The 26,095-nt window shown below is 48.5% G+C and overlaps 1 protein-coding gene across 2 annotated transcripts in view; it reads left to right on the top strand.

The window, feature by feature from the left end:
• PLXNA2 (plexin A2) overlaps positions 1-25,154 on the top strand; it is a 216,498-nt gene extending 191,344 nt beyond the window's left edge. Inside the window, exons 19-32 of one of the 2 annotated variants that reach the window (XM_060130559.1) lie at positions 6,147-6,290; positions 6,566-6,800; positions 8,834-8,976; positions 9,652-9,920; positions 11,818-11,884; positions 12,099-12,245; positions 12,879-13,038; positions 13,397-13,500; positions 17,400-17,499; positions 18,476-18,666; positions 20,027-20,196; positions 22,707-22,919; positions 23,594-23,744; positions 24,633-25,154. In XM_060130559.1, the coding sequence (XP_059986542.1) occupies positions 6,147-6,290; positions 6,566-6,800; positions 8,834-8,976; positions 9,652-9,920; positions 11,818-11,884; positions 12,099-12,245; positions 12,879-13,038; positions 13,397-13,500; positions 17,400-17,499; positions 18,476-18,666; positions 20,027-20,196; positions 22,707-22,919; positions 23,594-23,744; positions 24,633-24,728 (2,190 nt within the window). In that variant the 3' untranslated portion in view covers positions 24,729-25,154. The other variant, XM_060130565.1, reaches the window with a different exon arrangement.
• The last annotated feature ends 941 nt before the right edge of the window (positions 25,155-26,095 follow it).

The following is a 26,095-nucleotide window of genomic DNA, read 5'->3' as shown; positions in this document are numbered from 1 at the left end:
AACACCGTAGAGTATTTCTGTGTGTCCTTGTGAGCTTTGGGACCTAAAAGTCCTGCAGTGCACTGGAAGCAACGATGTCCTTTATTGACCCCATCCGTGGCCGCAGTAACTGCCCTCAGATGTGAAGAGGTCACGGTCCCCTGGTACCATCCTTCCAGGTGTGTGTTACTCTACCACTTTCACTTCTATCCCCTGCATCCTCCCCCAAACTTTCACTTGTTTACTGTTTGGTCCCCGCTTCCTTTCTCTTTACCACTCTCGTCCTCCCTTTCATTCTCTCTTCCCTTTGTTTTCTCTTTTTCTGTCTAAATTGTGGCTGTTAGAAGTCCTCTCCAAAAATTTACCATGGAGTCACTCATTGGTTTTTGCATTGCTCCCCTTACCCCACCTCTTTAATCTCTTTTTATTTTTATTTATTTATTTTGTTCATCAACATTAGAATATATTTTGCATTTATATAATAAAATATAGAAGACAATAAAAATAAGTGAGCATTGCTACAAGCAACAACAGAAATAAAACTCATGAGCAATATTCAGCAAAACAAGGCAGACATAAAATGATATACATTGTATGGTTTCTTTTTTAAAAATTCAAAACTGGGCAAAACAAATTTATGGTGAAGATAATGGTTACTTTGGGGGCAGAAAGCAGGGGTCATGATGAGGAAATGGTATAAGGAAGGCTTCCGAGATCCTGGGAAAATTCTGTTTCTTGATCTGAGTAGTGGTAATACTAATGGGAGTTCAGATAACTCACATAAGTCATAAGTTTATAGTTAAACTTATGCACTTTTCTCTGTGTTATAACTTATTAAGAAAGCTAAGACAAAAGCCTTATTTAGTTCATTAAGATCAACAGCTGGCAGAGAATTATTGAATATTATTTCAGACACCTACAAAGTTCAAGGAACCGTGTAAGGTGATGAAAGATTCCAAGTCCATTCCACTATCAGATTTTTTTTCTTATTAGTCATCCATTTTATACACATCAATGAATAAATGTCAATCCCAATCTCCCAATTCAGCACACCACCACCACCACCACCCCACCGCTTTCCCCCCTTGGTGTCCATCTGTTTTTTCTCTACTTCTGTGTCTCAATTTCTGCTCGGCAAACCGGTTTATCTGTACCACTTTCTAGGTTCCACATATATGCGTTAATATACGATATTTGTTTTCCTCTTTCTAACTTACTTCACTCTGTATGACAGTCTCTAGATCCATCCACGTCCCTACAAATGACCCAGTTTCGTTCCTTTTGATGGCTGAGTAATATTCCATTGTATATATGTGCCACATCTTCTTTATCCATTCGTCTGTTGATGCGCATTTAGGTTGCTTCCATGACCTGGCTATTGTAAATAGTGCTGCATTGAACATTGGGGTGCATGTGTCTTTTTGAACTATGGTTTTCTCTGGGTATATGGCCACTAGTGGGATTGCTGGGTCATATGGTAATTCTATTTTTAGTTCTCTAAGGAACCTCCATACTGTTCTCCAAGTGCCTGTATCAATTTACATTCCCACCAACAGTGCGGGAGGGTTCCCTTTTCTCCACACCCTCTCCAGCATTTGTTGTTTGTAGATTTTCTGATGATGCCCATTCTAACTGGTGTGAAGTGATACCTCATTGTAGTTTTGATTTGCATTTCTCTAATAATTAGTGATGTTGAGCATCTTTTCATGTGCTTCTTGGCCATCTGTATGTCTTCTTTGGAGAAATGTCTATTTAGGTCTTCTGCCCATTTTTGGATTGGGTTGTTTATTTTTTTAATATTGAGCTGCATGAGCTATTTATATATTTTGGAGATTAATCCTTTGTCCGATGATTCATTTGCAAATATTTTCTCCCATTCTGAGGGTTGTCTTTTCGTCTTGTTTATGGTTTACTTTGCTGTGCAAAAGCTTCTAAGTTTCATTAGGTCCCATTTGTTTATTTTTGTTTTTATTTCCATTACTCTAGGAGGTGGATCAAAAAATATGTTGCTGTGATTTATATCAAAGAGTGTTCTTCCTATGTTTTCCTCTAAGAGTTTTATAGTGCCCAGTCTTACATTTAGGTGTGTAATACATTTTGAGTTTATTTTTGTGTATGGTGTTAGGGAGTGTTCTAATATCATTCTTTTACATATAGCTGTCCACTTTTCCCAGCACCACTTATTGAAGAGACTGTCTTTTCTCCATTGTATATCCTTGCCTTCTTTGTCATAGATTAGTTGACCATAGGCGTGTGGGTTTATCTCTGGGCTTTCTATCTTGTTCCATTGATCTATATTTCTGTTTTTGTGCCAGTACCATACCATCTTGATAACTGTAGCTTTGTAGTATAGTCTGAAGTCAGGGAGCCTAATTCCTCCAGTTCCTTTTTTCGTTCTCAAGATTGCTTTGGCTATTCGGGGTCTTTTGTGTCTCCATACAAATTTTAAGACTTTTTGTTCTAGTTCTGTAAAAAATGCCATTGGTAATTTGATAGGGATTGAATTGAATCTGTAGATTGCTTTGGGTAGTATAGTCATTTTCACAATATTGATTCTTCCAATCCAAGAACATGGTATGTCTCTCCATCTGTTGATATCATCTTTAATTTCTTTCATTAGTGTCTTATAGTTTTCTGCATACAGGTCTTTTGTCTCCCTAGGTAGGTTTATTCCTAGCTATTTTATTCTTTTTGTTGCTGTAGTAAATGGGAGACTTTCCTTAATTTCTCTTTCAGATTTTTCATCATTAGTGTATAGGAATGCAAGAGATTTCTGTGCATTAATTTTGTATCCTGCAGCATTACCAAATTCATTGACTAGGTCTAGTAGTTTTCTGATGGCATCTTTAGGATTCTCTATGTATAGTGTCATGTCATCTGCAAACGGTGACAGTTTTACTTCTTCTTTTCCAATTTGTATTCCTTTTATGTCTTTTTCTTCTCTGATTGCCGTGGCTAGGACTTCCAAAACTATGTTGAATAATAGTGGTGAGAGTGGACATCCGTGTCTTGTTCCTGATCTTAGAGGAAATGCTTTCAGTTTTTCACCATTGAGAATGATGTTTGCTGTGGGTTTGTAGTATATGGCCTTTATTATGTTGAAGTAGGTTCCCTCTATGCCCGCTTTCTGGAGAGTTTTTGTCATAAATGGGTGTTGAATTTTGTCAAAAGCTTTTTCTGCATCTTTTGACATGATCATATGGTTTTTATTCTTCAATTTGTTGATATGGTGTATCACATTCACTCATTTGTGTATATTGAAGAATCCTTGCATCCCTGGAGTAAATCCCACTTGATCATGGTGTGTGATCCTTTTAATGTGTTGTTGGATTCTGTTTGCTAGCATTTTGTTGAGGATTTTTGCATCTATATTCATCAGTGATATTGGTCTGTAATTTTCTTTTTTTGTAGCATCTTTGTCTTGTTTTGGTATCAGGGTGATGGTGGCCTCATAGAATGAGTTTGGGAGTATTCCTTCCTCTGCAATTTTTTGGAAGAGCTTGAGAAAGATGGGTGTTAGCTCTTCTCTAAATGTTTGATAGAATCCACCTGTGGAGCCATCTGGTCCTGGACTTTTGTTTGTTGGAAACTTTTTAATCACAGTTTCAATTTCATTACTTGTGATTGGTCTGTTCATATTTCCTATTTCTTCCTGGTTCAGTCTTGGAAGGTTATACCTTTCTAAGAATTTGTCCATTTCTTCCAGGTTGTCCATTTTATTGGCATAGAGTTGCTTGTAATAGTCTCTTAGGATGCTTTGTATTTCTGGGGTGTCTGTTGTAACTTCTTCTTTTTAATTTCTAATTTTATTGATTTGAGTCCTCTCCTTCTTTTTCTTGATGTGTCTGGCTAATGGTTTATCAATTTTGTTTATCTTCTCAAAGAACCAGCTTTTACTTTATTGGTCTTTACTATTGTTTTCTTTGTTTCTATTTAATTTATTTCTGCTCTGATCTTGATGATTTCTTTCCTTCTGCTAACTTTGGGTTTTGTTTGTTCTTCTTTCTCTAGTTCCTTTAGGTGTAACGTTAGATTGTTTATTTGAGACTTTTCTTGTTTCTTGAGGTGGGCTTGTATAGCCATAAACGTCCCTCTTAGAACTGCTTTTGCTGCATCCCATAGGTTTTGGATCATCGTGTTTTCATTGTCATTTGTCTCTAGGTATTTTTTGATTTCTTCTTTGATTTCTTCAGTGATCTCTTGGTTATTTAGTAACGTATTGTTTAGCCTCCATGTGTTTGTGTATTTTTTTCCCTGTAATTGATTTCTAATCTCATAGTGTTGTGGTCAGAAAAGATGGTTGACATGATTTCAATTTTCTTAAATTTACTGAGGCTTGATTTGTAATCCAAGATGTGATCTATCCTGGAGAATGATCTGTGCGCACTTGAGAAGAAAGTGTAATCTGCTGTTTTGGAATGGAATGTCCTATAAATATCAATTAAATCTATCTGGTCTATTGTGTCATTTAAAGCTGTGTTTCCTTATTAATTTTCTGTTTGGATGATCTGTCCGTTGGTGTAAGTGAGGTGTTAAAGTCCCCCACTATTATTGTGTTACTGTTGATTTCCTCTTTTAGAGCTGTTAGCAGTTGCCTTATGTATTGAGGTGCTCCTATGTTGGGTGCATATATATTTATAATTGTTATATCTTCTTCTTGGATTGATCCCTTGATCATTATATAGTGTCCTTCCTTGTCACTTGTAACATTCTTTATTTTAAAGTCTATTTTATCTGATATTATTATTGCTACTCCAGCTTTCTTTTGATTTCCATTTGCATGGAATATCTTTTTCCATCCCCTCACTTTCAGTCTGTATGTGTCCCTAGGTCTGCAGTGGGTCTCCTGTAAACAGCATATATATGGGTCTTGTTTTTTGTATCCATTCAGCAAGCCTGTGTCTTTTGGTTGGAGCATTTAATCCATTCATGTTTAAGGTAATTATCAATACGTATGTTCCTATTACCATTTTCTTAATTGTTTTGGGTTTGTTTTTGTAGGTCCTTTTCTTCTCTTGTGTTTCCCAGTTAGAGAAGTTCCTTTAGCGTTTGTTGGTTAGGTGGTGCTGAATTCTCTTAGCTTTTGCTTGTCTGTAAAGCTTTTGATTTCTCCATCGGATCTGAGTGAGATCCTTGCTGGGTAGAGTAATCTTGGTTGTCAGTTCTTCCCTTTCATCACTTTAAGTATATCCTGCCACTCCCTTCTGGCTTGTAGAGTTTCTGCTGAGGTATCAGCTGTTATCCTTATGGGAGTTCCCTTGTATGTTATTTGTCGTTTTTCCCTTGCTGCTTTCAATAATTTTTCTTTGTCTTTAATTTTTGCCAATTTGATTACTATGTGTCTCGGCGTGTTTCTCCTTGGGTTTATCCTGTATGGGACTCTCTGTGCTTCCTGGACTTGGGTGGCTATTTCGTTTCCCATGTTAGGGAAGTGTTTGACTATAATCTCTTCTAATATTTTCTCGGGTCCTTTCTCTCTCTCTTCTCCTTCTGGGACCGCTATAATGCGAATGTTGTTGCGTTTAGTGTTTTCCCAGAGGTCTCTTAGGCTCTCTTCATTTCTTTTCATTTTTCATTCTTTTCATTCTTCTTCATTTCTTTTTCATTCACTGTTCCGCAGCAGTGAATTCTACCATTCTGTCTTCCAGGTCACTTATCCGTTCTTCTGCCTCAGTTATTCTGCTATTGATTCCTTCTAGTGTAGTTTTCATTTCAGTTATTGTATTGTTCATCTCTGTTTGTTTGTTCTTTATTTCTTCTAGGTCTTTGTTAAACATTTCTTCCATCTTCTCGATCTTTGCCTCCATTCTTTTTCCGAGGTCCTGGATCATCCTCATTATCATTATTCTGAATTCTTTTTCTGGAAGGTTGCCTATTTCCACGTCATTAAGTTGTTTTTCTCGGGTTTTATCTTGTTCCTTCATCTGGTACATAGCCCTCTACCTTTTCATCTTGTCTATTTTTCTGTGAATGTGGTTTTTGTTCCACAGGCTGCAGGATTGTAGTTCTTCTTGCTTCTGCTGTCTGCTCTCTGGTGGATGAGGCTATCTAAGAGGCTTGTGGAAGCTTCCTGATGGGAGGGACTGGTCTTAATCTCCTTTTAAATAACCAATTAACTTCTGTGCACATGTGTCAATTATTCCTATTAAGATTGCTCTTACCTACAGGGCAAAAACCTCTGCCCTCCTGCTTCTGGAGGTGCCAAACTCAACTACACTGTGCTGATTGGAGAGACCCCATGCACTGTCACTGTGTCTGAGACACAACTGCTCTGCGAGCCTCCCAACCTCACTGGGCAGCACAAGGTCATGGTGAGTGAACCGTCTTATTATTCCTCCCCTCCTCATCTTTCATGTATAATCTGTCATAAAGAAAGGGTCTTCAACCTCCTCCATATCTCCTCATCACAAAGTGCTATATTAAAATGGGTAGGAGCTAAGAACACAAGAAAAGAAAGGCAGATGATAAGCAGGAAGTTGTTTTGTATCCAGACTGCACTGTGTGGTTGTGGTCTCTCATGCCCTTTCTGAATCAAGAAGGATTGGATGCCAGGGCTCTACAGTGACCGTGTGTGTGCCATGCACAGGTCCACGTGGGTGGCATGGTATTCTCGCCCGGCTCGGTGAGTGTCATCTCAGATAGCTTGCTGACCCTGCCAGCCATCGTCAGCATCGCGGCAGGTGGCAGCCTACTGCTCATCATCGTCATCATTGTGCTCATCGCCTACAAGCGCAAGTCTCGAGAAAATGACCTCACTCTCAAGCGGCTCCAAATGCAGATGGACAACCTGGAGTCCCGTGTAGCCCTGGAGTGTAAGGAAGGTAAGTGGAGGCACTCCCTCGTTTCTGGGACCCTCTTTCCTCACCAGCCTTATTACCCCCCTCCCTAAAATAGCTCTCATCTTTGCTCCCATCTCTTCTACCACAAGCCACCCTGCTCCACTTTGACCTCTGTTTTCTCTTAAACTTCCTTTGCCCTTAAAATGCCCACAGTAAGGCCCCAGACCTGATCCCATTATTCTGTCCCCCTGTGCCCTGACTCATCCCACAGTCTGGCCCAGCCTACTCTCCTTCCCGGGACCGCAGTCTCCCCACAGTCAGAGCCTCCTGGGCCCTGTTGCCTCAGACTCTAGATCCCCACGTAGGAGTGACAGCTCCTTTTGCCTGGCTGCCTTGGAGCAGCAGGAAAGGTGAGAGCACATGCCCTCCCTTCCACCCCATCCCCTCCCCCACATTGTGACTTCAGCCAGTACTGCAGGCTGAGCCTCTGAAGGCCACTTGCAGGGCATCCCAGGCTGTGGTGGTGGAGACAGTGTTTCTTCTGTCTCCCAAGCAACCACAGCTACCTGGTGTCCCCTTGGGCTGAGGACCTGGAAGACTCCCTGGGTAAACATCTCAATTAGGAATCAAAAGACTTCTCCTTTTGCTGCAAACTTCAAGATCAGAACAAGCCCTCTGCTGGATGAAAGGGAAGAGCTGGGCTGGGGCAAAGTGGGCCAGGCTCCTCCCAGCGCCAGGGCTGGGGAGGAGCAAGGAGGGCGTCAGGAGACAGGTCTGCCACCAAGGGGAAGCCCCTGTTTGGCCAAGGGCCTGGTGGTCAGGGTTCCCTAAGTCTGGGTTTGGTGGTGTTCTCAGTTTCGTTCATGTGTGAGTGTGAATGTTAAATATATATAACATAACATTTACCATTTTAACTTTCTTATCTTTGCACCCTAGTGCTCTCTCCACTTCTGTGCACAGAAGTTAATTGGTTATTTAAAAAGAGATTAAGAGGCATTAAGTACATTCACAGTATCGTGTGGCCATCACCACCATCCATCTCCAGAACTTCCACATTTTCCCCATCTGAAACTCTGTACTCATGAAACAATAATCCCTCATCCTCCTCTCCCACTTTCTGTCTCTATGAATTTGACTACTCTAGGAAACTCATATAAATGGCATCACACAGTATGTGTCCCTTTGTGTTTGGTTTATTTCACTTAGCATCATGTCTTTAAGGTTCATCCATGTTGTAGCATTTGAGAGAACTTCATTCCCTTTTAAGGCTAAATAATAGTCCATTGGGTATATAAACCACATTTTACTTATCAATTTATCCATCAATGGACATTTGGGTTGTTTCCACCTTTTGGTATCATGAATAATGCTGCTGTGAACGTGAGGGTACAAGCATCTGTTCAAGTCCCTGTTTTCAGTTCTTTTGGGTGTATATGTAGGAGAGGAATTGCTGGGTCATTTGGTAATTCTATGTTTAATTTTTGGAGGAATCACAAAATTGGTTTCCAGAGCAGCTGTACCACTTTACATTCCCTCCAGCAAGATATGAGGGTTCCAGTTTTTCCACATCCTAGCCAACACATGTTATTTTCCACTTTTTTATAGTAGCCATCCTAATGGGTATGAAGTGGTATCTCATGGTGGTTTTGATTTTCATTTTCCCCCAAGGTTTTTGGATCTTGGTTTATTCTCTTGCTTGGAAAAGGGGAGCAAAGCTACCTATTCTGGTCTTTGTTTGATCTGTTCGACCACTGCCTCTCACCTGCTTCTAGCACCTGTATCACCTGCATGACCCAAGTCATGGGCTTCCTTTGTTTTAACTACACTTATAATACATAGAAAGAAAATTCAAAATTATAGGTAAGCATAGAGGAGGAAATAATATAAAAATCACCCATAGTCCCACCACCTAAGAAAGGCAGACTGGAGATATCTCATCGCCCCTGGAGACGCACCCCTATAACCCTCCCTGTCTCTACACCTGGCCCTTCCCTCCTCCACGAACTTCTCCCGCCTTCCCCTCCCCGGCCTGCATTCCCCTCCTGAGCTTCCCTGTCTCCACTGCACTTTCATAGCTTTTGCCGAGCTCCAGACAGACATCAACGAGCTGACCAGTGACCTGGACCGCTCAGGAATCCCCTACCTGGACTATCGGACCTATGCTATGCGAGTCCTGTTCCCTGGCATTGAGGACCATCCCGTCCTGCGTGAGCTGGAGGTAACAGCCGCCTCCCTCACCCAGCTGCCCAGCAGGGACGTGGGGCCTGGGTTTCCTAGGAAATGCCAATGGGGCCCAGTGCTCAGAAGAAGGTCAGGAGTGAGGAGGAGAAATAGCTTGTAGAAGCATCACCGTAACGGGGATTTTTCCAACCAGGAAAATCACAGCCGGGGGGGCACCCAGGCTCTTTGGGATGATTCCAGGGGAAAGCTGATTATTTGTCATTTTTTAATTAATGACTGAATTAATTAAGATTCTGCCTCATTTCCGAATGGATTTAAGCAGGCTTAAGGAAAGACCTATGATTCTGTGAGGCTTGTTTTTTCATTTCTCAGTTTGTTTTACTAAAGATAATAAATCAGGGCAGAGGAGATTAAGGGGAGACTAGTAAACCAAGCTAGTCTGCTGCAGTATCTCCTATTGTGTTGCATCCTTGGGAAAATCGGATGAATAGCATCCTCTCTGAGGTCTCTACCTGGAGCCCAACCCTCTCAACCCAGGGGGAAGTCAGAGCAGACTGCAGACCTCAGGGACCAGTTATTCCTACATCACCGAGGGTGGGGCGGTTACAGGCGTCATGGAGAGGGCCCTATAGCTGGCATCGTCATCAGCCAACACCCTCCCGGAGAGCCGGAAGCTCGTCCTCTGAAGCCACGCCCATCACACCCATCCCAGGTGCAGGGCAACGGGCAGCAGCACGTGGAGAAGGCCCTGAAGCTCTTCGCCCAGCTCATCAACAACAAGGTGTTCCTGCTGACCTTCATCCGCACCCTGGAGCTGCAGCGCAGCTTCTCCATGCGGGACCGCGGCAACGTGGCCTCGCTCATCATGACCGGCCTGCAGGGCCGCCTGGAGTACGCCACCGACGTCCTCAAGCAGCTGCTCTCCGACCTCATCGATAAGAACCTGGAGAACAAGAACCACCCCAAGCTGCTTCTCCGGAGGTCTGACCTGCGCCAGGGGCGGGGAGGCATCTAAACAGGGACGTCCGGTGGGGGAGGGCAGGGCTGGTTAGTGTGGGTCCCACGAGAAGGCGCCCCCACCCAGGAAGGCCTGTGTCCCTGCAGCTCCCAGTGCAGAGTCTCATCTTCCTTCAGTCCGGGTGGCTGTGCCGTGTCTGCAGGTGCTGAGCGTGATGCAGGAGCACAGGCCCCAGAGCATCTGAGCTTGAACCCCGGCTCTGCTACCTGCTAGTCGTGTGATCTTGGGCCAGTGATGTGGCCACTCTGCTGTTTAGTTTCCTCGTGAACAAAATGGCACTAATAATACCTGTCTTGAAGTCTCCCTCCCCGTGCATCCTGAGTTTCACTGTCCAACACAGTAGCACATGTGACCATTAATTTAAAAGAAAATGTAAAATTCAATTCCTCCATTGCACTAACTGCATCCCAAGTGCTCAGTGGCCGCCATATTGGAAGCACAGATAGAGGCCATTCCCATCATAGCAGGGGCTCTGTTGGACAGCACCCGGCTGGAGATATGGTGTGGCCTCTCCCATCAGTGCCCGGCTTCCTGGATCTGAATCACCAGCATCCACCACCACTCCCTCCTCGGTTGCCATTTTCCTGGCAGGGAAGAGGGTCAGAGACCTTGGCCATCCATCCCTGAGCCTACCCTCTCTGGGGGCCCTGGGGAGCCCAGCACAGCTTTGGAGCTCAGCTGGCAGCAGGGCTTGGAATATGCCACCTCCATTTCACTGCCTTCCCGGCAGCCTTCTCCTTGCAAGATCTCAGGCTTCCAGACCCCATGTGGGGTGAGGAGGGAGAAAGAATAGCTTTGTTTTATGAGTACAGAGCCCCCATTCTGCCAATCTGAGCATTAGAAACTCTCATTAAGAACTGTTGTATTTAAATTAGAGCTAATCTCAGGCACAATGCAGGGAGAGGGTGCTGGGAGGGGCCAGGGAGAGAGCCACAATTTCTCCTGCCATTGTCACTCTCTCCCAGGCCCGCATTGCTGAGCAGCCCTGGCAAATGCCTGGGATTTACGGCAACTGGAGGGTATTATTTGCACCACTTGCAGCGAGTTAAAATACCCCTCCGGCATCCCCATCACTGCGGGTCTGTCACAGCCACTTCGTTCCTCCGCAGGTCCCCAGATCTGCAGCCTGGGATGATGGGGGTGGGGCAGGACGAAGGGGTGGTGCTTACAGAGGCAGATCCCCTGTCAGCTAAACACTTGCACACACTGCTCTTTACCTGAGGGTCTGGGATCCACGACCCCGCAGGACAGTGATGACAGCGAGCAGGTATATGCACTATTCTTAGCACTTTACATACATTAATTCATTCAACCTTGACAACAACCCTGTGGGATAGATGATGATGATGATGATGATGGTTATTATTATTATCATCCCCATTTAGAGATGGGGAAACTGAACCCAGAGAGAGGAAATGACTTACTCAAGATCACACAGGCCAGTACGCAGCAGAGTCAGGATTTGAACCCAGGCAGTCTGACTCTGTTTGGAGGGGAAGGTACCAGGGACCTTGTGGACATGCAGATATTCAGACATGCAGGAAATCCCAAAGGGACATAGAAACTCCATCACCCTGAGGCTGGAAGAGGGTAAGAGGATGGTATTCTTGGTCCCTGTGTCTGCAGACCCATAGCACCACTCCATTTTTGCTGGAAATTGAGGTCCAGAAAGAAGCCTCTAGCCCAAGGTCTCACTTCTCATTACTGGTAGCGTTGGGACAGGACAAGTGTCCTGGCCCCCAGCCCTGGCTTCTTTCATGCCCTTGTTCTCTTGAACCCTGGTCCACGCAACAAGCTAGGCACACCCCCACCCTTAGACCCCTCCATAAAGGACTGCCCTTATCCCTTCTGCCTCCCCAGGACAGAGTCCGTGGCTGAGAAGATGCTGACCAATTGGTTTGCCTTCCTCCTGCACAAGTTCCTGAAGGTGAGACTGGGAGTGAGACAGGAACTGGGAGTTGAGAGCAAGATGGGGGGCTGCCCCTCTGAGCCTGGCCATCAGGGCTGCATGGGGACCCCCCCTTAGGAACAGAAACCTACCTGGCTGGGTGCCCCAAAGCCAAGCGGGCCTAGAAATAGGGTCGGGAGAGGGAGGGAAGGAGGCTGGTGCCCCGCCACCTACGCCCTGCGTCCGCCCACAGGAGTGTGCGGGGGAGCCGCTCTTCATGCTGTACTGCGCCATCAAGCAGCAGATGGAGAAGGGCCCCATCGATGCCATCACGGGCGAGGCCCGCTACTCCCTGAGCGAGGACAAGCTCATCCGGCAGCAGATCGACTACAAGACCCTGGTGAGGAGGCAGGAAGCCCAGGGGACAGCACGGACCTCCTGCCTCTAATCTGTGCTCTGCCTTCTCACCACAAAGCCAGTTTGAGGGGTCAATAAAGAGGCTGGGAGGCCGGCCTGGGGGCCAGTCCAGGGGGCATGCCAAGTGTTCCAAGGGCGGACACACAGGCCTGGGCCCCTCCTCCCCTATCTCATTGGGTGGGCCTAAAGAGCTTGCATCGCCTGCGTTTACCCTAGATCACTCAGCATTAGCTGTGGGGAAATTAGCATGACGGGGAAGAAGTCTGCTGATCTCTAATATAGAGGCTTCGGGGAAGTGGGAGGCCAGCCCTTGCAACACCTGGAGGCACCCCTGATCCCCCAGGACGTCTCCACCCAGGATGACAGCCTCCCCTAAGCCATCAGGGGCTAGAAAGTAGAGTCCTGTCTCTCTGAGAAAGAGAGGTGGGCAGAAGGACTCAAGCTGTCATTGGCAGATGGCTAGAAGGTGAGAGAAACTGAGACACAGACAGAGGGACACCCGTTTCTCCAGTGAGGAGGGGGAGCCTGGGTAAGAGAAGGCTCCAGGGCCTCACGCCCTCTCCCCCAAATGGCTCCTTCAACTCGCATCCTGTCCCTCTTCCATCGCCACCTGTAGATCCTGAACTGCGTCAACCCTGACAACGAGAACAGTCCGGAGATCCCAGTGAAGGTGTTGAACTGTGACACCATCACGCAGGTCAAAGAGAAGATCCTCGATGCCGTCTACAAGAACGTGCCCTACTCCCAGCGGCCGAGGGCTGTTGACATGGACTTGGGTAGGAAACCTGGCCTTGGAGTGTGAGGGCAACTTCCAGGAGGGCATTTGGGCTATGGCAGGGGTGTGGGGGGGAAGCCCTGCCCCGCAGACAGCCCCTCGTCGGGGCATGACTGGGTCCCGTCCAGGTGAGGGGCCAGGTGAAATGCGTGCCTGAAACACTGCCCACTCAGATGTGGCCACCTCTGGGGAGGCCCATGCTTTTGCCAGCATTGACACCCCCGGAGCCCCAGACGCCTGAAACACTGTCATTGCACCAGCTTGAGGGAGCCGGGGTTTCCAGGCCCCTAGAGGACCCCACGACTGGGCAGTCCCGGCCCCCGCCCCTCACACTGCTCCTGCACCACCCCTCCACCCAGAGTGGCGTCAAGGCCGGATTGCCCGGGTCGTGCTGCAGGACGAGGACATCACCACCAAGATCGAGGGTGACTGGAAGCGGCTCAATACGCTGATGCACTATCAGGTGAGGGCAGGGCTTTGCGTCAGGGACCCCTGCCCTCCCAGAATGTCCCCTCCTTCTAAGGTTTGCTCTAAGGCCCTCAAAGCCCTAAAAGGGTTCTCTTCTCTCCCCTCTCCACCTCCTGCCTGAGTCTAGAGCAGTGATTCTCAGCCACAGCTGCTGATTAGAATTACTGGGGGAAGCTGTCGAAAACACGAGTGTCTAGACTCACCCTGAGAAACTGACTGAACTGGTGTGGGGTTGGGCTGGACATTCCTATCCTGTACAGAGTGTAGCTCTTCGCCTGCAGAAACATAGCATCTTTCACAGACAGCTGCATAGTCTCCTGCTGCTTTCTCTTTGCTTTCTTACTAACGCGGCTTACACGTCTCACCTGCAACGAAGCAGGGACTTGGGTCTTATATTCTGCCACTTACTAGCTGGTGTCCCTGGGGAAGTTGCTTAAGCTCTCATTCTTCTCATCTCTAAAATGGAGTTAATGGTGATCCCTGCCCCATAAAGTTGTGAGGAATAGATTGAATATAGTAGGTAGAGTGTTTAGCACACAGGCAGACACATTGAATGGAACAGTCAAAAAAAAAAAAAAACTCAGCAAAAGAACAAAAGATCCCGAGAGGTATCTACTCTCACCCCCTCTTGCTTCTCATGGTAACCACTCACAGCTGGGGGTCTCTGTAAGATTAAGCACGGGTAGGCTGGTTGGGATTCGAAAAACATACTAAAATAGAAGCTGGAGATGAGCGACAGTGAGGGAAATTAAACCAACCAGAGGAAGCGCCTTGGGCAGCAGGACCCTGTGGGATTGCCTGGTTAATAACATCATCCTCTGTCCCTGCCTCACACGGGGAGGGTGCGGAGGGGCTGGCAGGCTGGGTTCTTAAGCACTGAGTTGCCAACGACCAGGAGGCTGGGGGTCCTAACAGTCAGCAGGACCTGCCTGGGAGCCTCTTGGGGCACAGAGGAAAGAGAGGGGCACTGGGGAAACCCCAAAATGCTCCCTTCCAGGCTCCATCCCCCTTACTGGCCTGCATTTCCCATGCTGACACTCTGCCTGGACCCCCTCCCTAAATGGAGTAAGTGTGGTATAGTGGGCAGAGAAAAGAATTTGTGAGTTCTATTTAAACCCCTGCTTCCCCATTCACTGGTGATGTGACTTTAATCTCCCTAAACCTTGGGTTCCTCATCAGTGAATGGAGATATGACCCCAAATTGTGAAGGTGGTTGGAAGTATGAGAAACCACAGGTGAGGTATACCAGGATGTATATACCACTCCATAGTAGCTATAATCACTCTGTTGATTCCACCCCAGCCCCCAACCCCACTTCACACTGGGCTTCGTAGAACAGTTTTAATGAACCAATTAGAACCGAAGAAGAAAGTGCAAAAGAAATGAGCATTATGCCCCCAAATTGTTAGTTTCTCCAGGGCAGGAATGGGGCCGCTCTCCTGTCTTTGGTGCTCTAATGCTTGTTACTGGTCTGTCTGTCCTATGACTCCCAATCAGAAGAATGGAATATTCTGTTCTAACAGTGCTCATCTTACAAAGCACTTTGAATTCCCCGATGTCATTTATCATTCATGTATTCATTCATTCCTCAAATATTTACCGAGCTTTACTTTGTGCAAGGCTCTTCCCACACGCTAGCCCTGAGTGACAGGGGACAAGAGGGATTATTCTTCCCTTTGGGAGACAATGATGATGATGATGTTCATAGTAGCAACAGTAATACCAGCAGTTACTGAGTGTCACTGGGCGCCAGGCACCACTGCTCCCAGCCTCTACGTGTCCTAATGCCTTTAATCCTCGCAACAAACCTAGACTCGATTATTATCCCCTTTGACACATGAGACAACTGAGGTGCAGAGAGGTTAAGTGACTTTCCCGAAGTCATGTAGCTACGAAGTGCAGAGGCAAGGTCAGACCCAGCCAGGCATCTTGCCCACGGGTTTGCATCACCTGTTGGTCAAGAGAAAGACTGGAGACTAAGGACAAGGGAGATTTAGTGATGAGACCTGGAATTCAGTTGAACTGTGGTCATTCCAGTCACCTTGTGAATCTCCCTTTAGGTGACGACAAGCCATAAATGATAACATAATCTGTTCTCCCTGGGAGAATAAACCCTTGCTCCTGCCAGGCTTTCGTGTATCATTTCAATTGCAAAGAGAGTTCCTGAAAGTCCTAGGTGGGGAGTTCCTCCTACTTTTTTTTTTTTTTTTTTTTTTTTTTTTTGCGGTACGCGGGCCTCTCACTGTTGTGGCCTCTCCCGTTGCGGAGCACAGGCTCCGGACACGCAGGCTCAGCGGCCATGGCTCACGGGCCCAGCTGCTCTGCGACATGTAGGATCCTCCCGGACCGGGGCACGAACCCGTGTCCCCTGCATCGGCAGGTGGACTCTCAACCACTGCGCTGCCAGGGGAGCCCCCCCCACCTCCTTTACAGACCTAGTGCTGATGGTACAAGCTGCCTGCAATCTGGGGAGCCGCCCCAACTGGGAAGTAACTACGCATTGGCAACTGTGAAGAGCCCTGGACCCTGCAGCTTTATGCCATCAAGTCAAAGCATCAACCTCTTGTTACCCTCCCAGGAGTCAAAGGTCCTTGGAGCCCCTACAGGAGAAAAATCTGCATAATCTTAATTAACAAAGAGATTTTTAAAAACTTCCCGGGTTCCCGCAGATTTATAGGGAGGGTGAAATTAAACAGCACTACTAAAACTGGCTATCGGGGAATCTCGTTAGTGCTAATGTTCACTTACAGTTTGACTTCCCAACATTTAATTTTTTTTTTTGGTGGGAGAGAGGGACTGACAATTTAAGACCCAGAAAGATGGTTTTACGACTGGTGCAGCCATAAATCAAACTTATAAAGTTCATAAAAATTGTTAAAGTAAAAAATGGTTTAATAGGAATGTTTTATGGCCCATAACATTATCATAGCTGTTTTATTCCCTCTGCATTAGGGGTTTAATTGGATCGCCACAATTCTGGGGATTCTCTGTTTTTATTGGATGGAGGGTAACCTTAAATGCAAATGGCCCCAAATGTCTTCAATATGGCTCCTCATTTATCAGCCCTTTCCCTGCAGGCTGGGTGCTGAGCCTGGGCAACCTCACAGGTTACAGGCAAGACACCTTCTTTCTTGCTGGTGACTGGGCCATTATAGGACCCAGGCCAGAAAGAAATCAGAACCAAAAGGGAAAATGGGCTTCAGACCAGTGTGTCTTGAAATAAAATCCCAAATTAGGATGCAATGAGGAGAACATGTGCTCTGGAGCCTGACAGTCCGGGCGACAAATTTTGACTCTATCGTGTGTTAGCTGTGCGAACTTGAAGGTGTCGTTTAGCTTCTCAATGCTTCAGTTCCTCATCTCAAAAATGGGGATAGTTGTATGTAACTCACAGAGCTCAAGGCAGGCTGGGCTACGCTAGCTCCCTCTAATAGAAATACAATGCAAGCCACACATATAACTTTACATCTTTTACTAGTCACATTTAAAAAGTAAAAATAAGCAGATGAATGTAATGTTAATGTTTTATTTAACACAACTGAACTAAAATAATTGTCATTTGAATGTAATCAATATGAACATTATTAATGAGACAGTTTGTATACTTTTATTCATCCTAAGTCATTGAAATCCAGTGTGTATTGTATATTTATAGTGTACCTGAGCTCAGACACTTACAGGGCATCTCCCTTTGGACTGATTGGATTGCAAGAGCCCAATAGCCACAGGTGGCTAGTAGCTACCATACTGAAAAGCAGGAATTGTTATTTGTAGCATTTCTGATCTCCTTACGCTCTACCTAAACCCATTCCATAGCTTTCTAGAAGTACTTGACAGTTTTATTCCTCAAGATACCAACATTCACCTGAACTGTATCTCTCATACCCTTCTCAGGTATCAGACAGATCGGTGGTGGCTCTGGTCCCCAAACAGACCTCCTCCTACAACATCCCTGCCTCTGCCAGCATCTCCCGGACGTCCATCAGCAGATACGGTGAGGACCAGAAAGGTAGCCTGGGCAGCCAGTGGAGTCTTCTGTGACCCCCAGGGGCTACTCACCGTCCCTTCTGACAGCAGGAGCCCCGTGCTGCTGCCAGCCTGCAGTCAAAGGCTTCCCTTTCTCCCTGGACCAGTCATCCTCGGAGCAGCCTGTCTCCTCAGAGCTGTGGCAGCAGGTGGTACCCGGCACCTCTCCTTTGAGAGCCCAGGTCTGATAAAGCAGTTTGAAGGGCCCACACCCAGGGAGGCTCTTGGATGGGGGGGTTCACATAACCCAGTCCCAGTTTATGCTATCGTCCTGACTGAATTATTAACAGTGCCCCCTTTAGCTCTCAGTCATGTCCCAATTTGGGCAGTCAATTGGCCATTCTAGCCCTTCCACCCCTGAGGAGTGCTAGGGCCCCCAGTGCCCTCTGGGCAATGAGGTTGTGGTGTTTCACTCTCTCTGACTCTGTTTCCTCTGGTTCTGTATAGCACTAGGCTTTGGGCTGTCCAGCTAAAGGACACCTCAGGACTGAAGCTGGCAGCTCCAAAAGGGGCTCAGACAACTCTATATTCTGGGCCCCAAGTAAGAAGGAGCTCGTCGACTCCCGAGAGGGAGCATTTCCACTCACAGCCCTTAGTATCCAGACTTTTATTAAAGCCTCTATGAGAATATCTGGTTGACATTTTCCCTATTGATTGTTCTTTGCTGGAAGCATCCGGGAATGCGGAACTCCCAAATTCCCAAGGGCCACTCCAGCTCACAGAATTTCTAGGTCCTCTTTTGACAAAAAGATTTCAGGCTGTTCTCATGCCAACCAAGAATCGATAAAATAACCCACCAAATATGAAACGCCAAGGGTCCCCTTCCAATTGAAACTGGTTTATTCTGAGTGAGTGCAGCAGGTGGGCAGGGATTCTAGAAGGATTCTACAAGCCAGGATGATGCAATTAGTCGCTCACAGCCTCCGCTGCCCCCTTCTCCTCAGACTCCTCCTTCAGGTACACAGGCAGTCCCGACAGCCTGCGGTCTCGGGCCCCCATGATCACCCCAGACCTGGAGAGTGGGGTCAAGGTGTGGCATCTGGTGAAGAATCACGACCATGGGGACCAGAAGGAGGGTGACCGGGGCAGCAAAATGGTGTCCGAGATCTACCTGACCCGGCTATTGGCCACCAAGGTAATTCCTGCCCTGCCCTGCCCAGCCCAGGGAAGGCCTCCTCAGAGGTGTGTCCTACCCCCCACCCAGCCCACAGCATAGGAAGGACAGCATGGAGTCTGTCCTTCAAGGTAATGCATTTGGACAAGGAGGTCCAGGTCTGGGGCAGGCTTCCCAGGAGATCAGGCCTCTGCTGTTCTCTACCCTTTGGCAAAAATCACAGTGACATCTTTCCTCCTAGCTCACCCTATAGGACCGCCATTACTCCTCAGAGGATCGACGGTCTCACCTCAGGCCCCTACACCCCTTAGGAAATCATTGGGGTTTTTTTTTGGTATTAGATGGACAGATATGCCAGCTTCCTCCATCAGTGTCTTTTCTACCCACTTTCTGGCCACAGTGGGAGGAAAAGCGTGAAGGCCTGGTCCTTCTGGTATCCAAGAGAAGGCTTCCCTTTCCCCATCCCATCTCATCTAACCCCAGATGCTCATGGAAGCGAGGCAGCGGCAGTGCTGGAAGCTATGATCTAAAGCTGTGTTCTAGCCTCCCTAGCAGAGAAAAGTTTGCCTATATATGCATAGCAATCATCCAGCCCGTGTTTGCCAGTACTGTCCCCCACTGACCCCACAAAAATGTGGCTGAAATTCTAATACAGTGGCATCTCAGATTTGCTCCCTGAAGTGCCACAGAAATACACCATCAGACCATGCGTCTCAAATTTTGCTTTGCCTAATATGCTAATAAGAGACCAACAAAGAGACACCCAAAGGTTGGACATTTTCCTGACCTTCAGAGGTGATTTTTGAACGAGCAAACTGTGGGCCCCAGGCCCAGCCTTGTCCCTGCCCCAGGTACCCTCCAAGGCCCTGTGATCAGGGCTGTGTCTCAGCGTTCTTGGACCTGGACCCTTCACCCAGTCCCCACTCCAGACACTGCTTATCCCTGGCCACTCACATGGTGGGCCCTTCACACCTTCCTGTGAGACCCTCTGCAGTCCTGCCCTGTTCCCGCTGGAAAGGTCCAGCCCTCCATTTTGTTCTTGTACCGGCCTGTGCCCTTCATTCCCCGTTGGAAGCCTGGGCTCAGAGCATTTGCTGTCTTCAGTCAGACTCCCCACACCCACACCCGCCTGCCACGGACACAAGCAGAAATGTGGCATGTGGCCGCAGGTTGGAGGAGGTTCTGGCCAGGAATCTGCAGCCCATTCAGTCCCTCCCACCTGCCTAACACCCACCCCCACCCCCACTCCCACCACACTCTGCACAGCCTGGCGTTGCAGACAAATCTCCAAGGCAGGATCGGTCCAAGGCACCATCTGGTCTGCCCACCTGCTGCCCGTCCCCCTCCCCCACCTCATACTTTCCCACCACCCCTCCTCCAGGGCACGCTGCAGAAGTTCGTGGATGACTTGTTTGAGACCTTGTTCAGCACCGTGCACCGGGGCAGCGCTCTCCCCCTGGCCATCAAGTACATGTTCGATTTCCTGGATGAGCAGGCGGACAGACACAGCATCCACGACACAGATGTGCGGCACACCTGGAAGAGCAACTGGTAACCCCCTGGGGAGCCCAGGGAGAGCTGCAGCCTGGCGAGGCTGCAAGCTGCGGGGCGTGAGAACTAGCAGGGACCAGGGAGATGGGCGGAGCCTGTTCTCTGCTGTGGCTGAGTAATCCAAGGCTCCTGGGACAAACATATGCTCCGCAGAGCAGATGTGGTCCCCAGGTGCCAAGTGGGCCCTGCCGGGCATAGAGCCTGGCACCAGGACAGAGCTCTGCCCTTCCAGGCTCAGAGCCTTCTCCGGGACATGCTTCGTCCTCCCTAACTTCTGGTTCTTAGGAAAGGGAGCTGGAGGAACCTACACAAAGAGCCACGTCTGAGACCTAGCAGCAGAGCTTCACAGACAGGCGTTGTGGGGCATTCTAAGCACGGCAGAACCTAAGGCGCTTCCTGAAATGGGGAAGCCCTGAATGAAACTTAGACCCTGGGGAAGTTGGCCAGTGCTGGGAGAGAGCTTGCACCTGCTGTAGACTTGAGCCCACCAACTACGAGGTTGTCATTGCAAACGTGATCCCTTAAGGCCAAGTGATTACCCCGGCGCCATGGCTTTCAGGAAGCAGCAGGCAGGACGTCCTGCAGGCGTGACTGTCTCCCCTAAGGTAACCTCCGCAGCCAAACCCAGCACTGGGAGAAACAGCTCCTGCGGCTCTTCACGCAAGACGTTTCTCTCCTGGGTTTTGAACCTGGACCATAGACCACACTGAAGACCGACTTTCAGGTCACAAAGGGCCTGGCCAAGAGCCGGCGTAAAAGCCTTCCTTCAGGAAGAGAGCACAGAGAGGGGAGAGAGGGGGTCCAGGCATTTGGGTTGGGCAGGCAGCCCACACAGCTGTCTGGAGTCAGCCATCTCCTCGGAAAACAGAGCCGGCACAGATGGGCCCCGGCTGTTATTTGGGAATCAAAAGTCCTAGCAACCAGCAAAACACTTTGGAAAAACCCAACCCCGAACCCCATATATTCCTTCTTTTCCGGGGTGTTGTGGTTGCCAAGCGCTCCAAAGTCTGCAGCTTTGATCACAGTGGAGTGAAATGAAGAGGCTCTGGTGGTCGTGGGGTGAGGAGCCTCCAGTGCACGTCACTGGGACAGGCCTTTCATTCATCTGCATTCCCAGGGCCGGGTCCATGGCTGTTCCCTTTGCTTAGGCAGATCCTCAGTCCAGCGCTGGGAGTGGCAATTTCAAGGGAATCAAGAGAACGTTCTGGATTTTCCCCATCTCTGTGCCCTTTGTTTCTGGCCAGGCCCAAGTCATACCCTGGAGAGCAGACTCTGGAGTTGTGGTGGGGAGAGTCCCCTTAGCCAGACCTCAGGTCCCTAATGTCCCAGGAAAGACTATTAGAAGCTTCCAAAGCTGCCGGGGGAAGGGGAGGTAGAAGAGAGGAGTCACCTCTCAGCCCAGGCCACTCCCTCCAGGTTAAGGAAAGTGAGTGGTCCCGTTGCATTTGGAAGGATAAGCAGAAATCATAATGGAAGGACTTGGAGTGGGCACAGCTGATCTTTCCCAAGACTTGGCATGAACTGAGACATTTGGGAAAGTTTGGGGTCCAGGAGAATCAAGAGAAAATGAAGGAGACGGGGGAGGTAGGTTGGATGGCTGAAACATGTCAGGCCGGACAAGCCGGGGACAGGGCTCATTCCACAGAGGATCCAAAAGAGTTAAGGGCCTGCAGGCAGCTGGAGGAGAGGGCCAAGTTGGAAAAGGCAGCAGAAACAGCAGCTGTTCTGGTTTTGAAGGGGAGTAAATGGGCTTATCCTCCTTATGGCCTAAGGAGCAGAGAAAAAGCATTCTCCTCCGATTATAAATTCCCAAGTTGCAGAAAGAACTCTCCTAACGACTGATCAGTTCCTCTTGGGGTGGGAAAAACTCGGAGTCCTAGTGAGTCATTCCCAGCATGCCAACAATGGCCTCCTCTTCTTCCTCTGCCCCTGACCAGATCCGAGACGGCCCCGGGGAGAGTCGTGAAAGAGCTGCCCCCAGGGGAGCCCATTCCTCAGCCCAGCCAGGCCCGGCCAGCCCTGGGAAGCGGCTGGGCAGCCGGGCTGGGTGGGGAGCACAGGTGGCGCCCTCTGTGCCCACTCGGAGCCCGTGCTGGGGCTGCCACTGCATCCTTCTGGATAATGGCCACAGGCATTGGGAAGGGACTCTGGTAGCCTGGGGGCTTTGTTTGAACCTCTGGGAAAACTGTGCAGCCCTCTGTACTTGGGCTTCCCTGGGGACACAGAGGCCTTTGGAAAAGACCTCCATGAGGGAACGAAGCCACCCACGCCCACCTCTCAGTTGTTAGAGAACAGGGTCAGCACCCCATTAGGGTGCAATAGTGCCTCTCCTTTTCTCCCAGCATCAGTAACAGCTTAGCCTAAATTGGCAGCCCAGGCTGGACCAGTTTTCTGTGACTTCATTCTCTTGCCCTTCGAGAGAGAATTGTGGGGGAGGGAGGAATGTTAGTGAACAGCATGGGGCACGGCCAAGGTACAGCCCTGAGACTCTGCTCTGCTGTTTCCTACAGCCTCCCTCTGCGCTTCTGGGTGAACGTGATCAAGAACCCCCAGTTTGTCTTTGACATCCACAAGGGCAGCATCACGGACGCCTGCCTCTCTGTGGTGGCCCAGACCTTCATGGACTCTTGCTCAACGTCAGAGCACCGGCTGGGCAAGGACTCCCCTTCCAACAAGCTGCTCTATGCCAAGGACATCCCCAGCTACAAGAGCTGGGTGGAAAGGTCAGTAGCGCCCTCAGGACCGGCCCGTGGCCCCGAATGCCTGCTGCATTCCTTCCTCTGGGCTTCACTGACCCAGGACTCAAAACCATGTTTGTGGTGCCTTTGGGACCTCATGATCACCTTTTTCTCTCTTGTCCAAAGTTCCTGCTGGGGGAAGAAAGGGAAGCTTTGTACCCTTCAGGTCAGCTCATTAGCATTCTAATTACCATTTACTGAGCACATGCTAAGCACCCAGCACTGTGATAAAGATGTCGTATGTATCACCTCACTAAAGTATCCAGCAGAGTGGTAAAGTAGGTTTTATTATCATCCCCATTTTACTGAGGAGGAAACTGAAACACAGAGAGGCAAAATAACTTACCCAAGGTCACACAGCTAGCAGGTAGCAGAGCTGGAATTTGAATACAAGGAGCCTGGTCAGAGTCTGGGCTTTTAACTACCCTGGAAAGTTAGTAGTTAGGGAGAACCAGTCTCCAGGCCCCAACCTTAGGGAAAACCAGCCTCCAGGCCCCAACCTCAGCTTGAGGGAAGAGGCCAGAGGAAGCTTCGTCAGAAGAGAAGTAGGGAAGCAGGAGCAGTCGGGGACAACTGTGGTCTCAAGGGTTCTGGGGCCAGGGTAGGTATAGGCAGTCTTTGCTGAGTCCCCACCAAGGAGCCTGTCCTCTGTATGGCAGATACTACGCAGACATCGCCAAGCTCCCCGCCATCAGTGACCAGGACATGAACGCCTACCTCGCCGAGCAATCCCGCCTGCACGCCGTGGAGTTCAACATGCTGAGCGCCCTCAATGAGATCTACTCCTACGTCAGCAAGTACAGCGAAGAGGTGAGTCAGGGCCCCGGGAAGGACGCACTCCGGGGGCAAAGCAGGTTAAACAAACAGCAGGGCTCCATCCTTTAATAACAGCAACGGAGGGTAATTCAGAAAACACATTCACGGAGTCAAAAAGTCATCACCGTGCTTTTAGAAGGCAACCTATCCTCTCCTGATTCATTCAGTGCTTTCTTACACCTTCCACTGTCTTGCCTTCATTGTTCATGCAATACGTAACGCCTTTATTTAATAATGTAATTGTTGGGCTTCCCTGGTGGCGCAGTGGTTGAGAGTCCGCCTGCCGATGCAGGGGACACGGGTTCGTGCCCCGGTCCGGGAACATCCCACATGCCGCGGAGCAGCTGGGCCCGTGAGCCATGGCCGCTGAGCCTGCGCGTCCGGAGCCTGTGCTCCGCAACGGGAGAGGCCACAACAGTGAGAGGCCCGCGTACCGCAAAAAAAAAAAAAACAAAAAGTTAAAAAAAAAAAAATGTAATTGTTTTTCAGTTCAAAGTGTACGATTAATTTCATCCATTCTTAAACAATGAATCACACTCTTCTTTGCAGTTGGGCAGATGCTGTCAGTTACATTTCAGACAGACAGGTGGACATGACTAGATCCTGAAGAGGACAGCTCCAGAGAATTCATAAGTCATGCATTAGCACTGTACCTGAACATAATCGTAGTAATAATAATAGCTAACACATAGCACTTGCTATATGCTAAATGTCGTTTTAAATACTTTAGATATGTACATACATACATTCAATTAATCATTTACATTATTTACGGTTATATTCATTAGGGCAGAATGGAAAGGCAGATAGAAGGATATAGGATTCTGGAAAATGGCCTCTTCCATGCTGAGTCTGCCCCCCCACTTTGCTTTTGTTCCTCAGCTCATTGGGGCACTCCAGCAGGACGAGCAGGCCCGGCGACAGCGGCTGGCATACAAGGTGGAACAGCTCATAAACGCCATGTCCATTGAGAGCTGAGCGATGGAGTCTCTTGTTCCTGGGAAGAGGGACCCGTGAAAGCTGTCACACCGGGCATCTCAGAAGGAAGGACAAGTGAAGGGGATCAGGCCCCGGCGCTTGCTGTCCCCTGAGACCCCCTCTCGGGGAGAGGGGAGGACCCCTCTCCCCACGCCAGCCAAGTTCCGTCACAGCCTGTTCCTGCAGGGAGAGACCGGGGGTGTCATCCGCCCCATCTCCCCGCGGCGAGGACGAGAGGGACGCCAGGACCCAGAGGAGATGGCTCTTCAAGCTGAGAGGCACGACTGAGCGCGGCTCTGCCTCTGTGACCGCTGCTTTGCATGAAAACTCGTTCAGTGTATATTGGGGAAATAATGAGAACTTTATTTAATTTTTTTTAAGAAAAAGGAAAACCAGAAATAAAACAAAACAAAAAGCTTCCCTGTTCATCCCGTCCAACTTTCGTTTAATTCTGATTTCTGTCCCCCTTCCTTCTTTGACCCCTGTCCCTCCTTCCTCCTATAACTCCTGGTTCCCAATGCCGGAAAAAGCCTACAGAGAGATGCTGAGAGAAAGCAGAGGGAAAAATGATTGTTTCCTTAACTTCGGAATTGTTGTTTTAAAAAAGTGAGGAGGAGAAGAATGAGCACAAGTTGGCACCAAACACTTCGCAAAAAGAGAGGCCAGTGAAACCTGAAATTATCCCAGCAGCCGTAAGAGGTGGGGAAGGACTCACTAGCCTTTGCACAAATGGCGAAGCCGTCGAGCGGCTCCACCTGGCTGACTGGAAACAGCTTTACATACGCACACCTGTGTATTCTCATCTCCAGAGGACATATGTGTCTGTAGAGTACCAATGCCTTTTGCTACTGTTTGGTTGTTTTGTTTTATTTAATCCCAAACCTCCACAAATGAGGAGCTGATTTTGGTACTTTTCCTTTGGGTTTCCCTAAAGTTACTACCAGAAGTGGGGCAGAGGTGGGCCTCTCCAAGACCAGAGGCCTGGCCTCCCCGAGGATGCTGGGCAGCTCTGCCTTACATCCGTCGCTGTCATAAACCAGGCACCCTGGGGAAAGGCCTTGGAGGCGCGTGGGCCAGGCCTCCAGGAGATTCCGTTTGAGAGCTGACCTGGGGATGTGGGTGTTTGGCTTCAGATTCTGCTCCAATCCGCCAGTGGTTTCTTGCAATTAAAAAGAAAACAAAACTCAAACACTGTTTACAGCAAGCAATACTTGAAGAGCATAGGTTCGAGAAGCTGCAGTATTTATTGTTGTGCTTTCTGTCTTTCATTCTCTCATGCCTAGAGAGGGGAGACAACCCTTCGCTCGTATGCGGAAGCTCCTGATCGTCTGTCTGAGCACTGGCCTCGGTAGAGATGACTGTAGCAT

Source organism: Lagenorhynchus albirostris, chromosome 2 (assembly GCF_949774975.1).
Source record: "Lagenorhynchus albirostris chromosome 2, mLagAlb1.1, whole genome shotgun sequence".
NCBI lineage: Eukaryota > Metazoa > Chordata > Mammalia > Artiodactyla > Delphinidae > Lagenorhynchus > Lagenorhynchus albirostris.
Note: the sequence above shows the minus strand (reverse complement) of the source record. Positions and strands in the feature narration are given on the sequence as shown.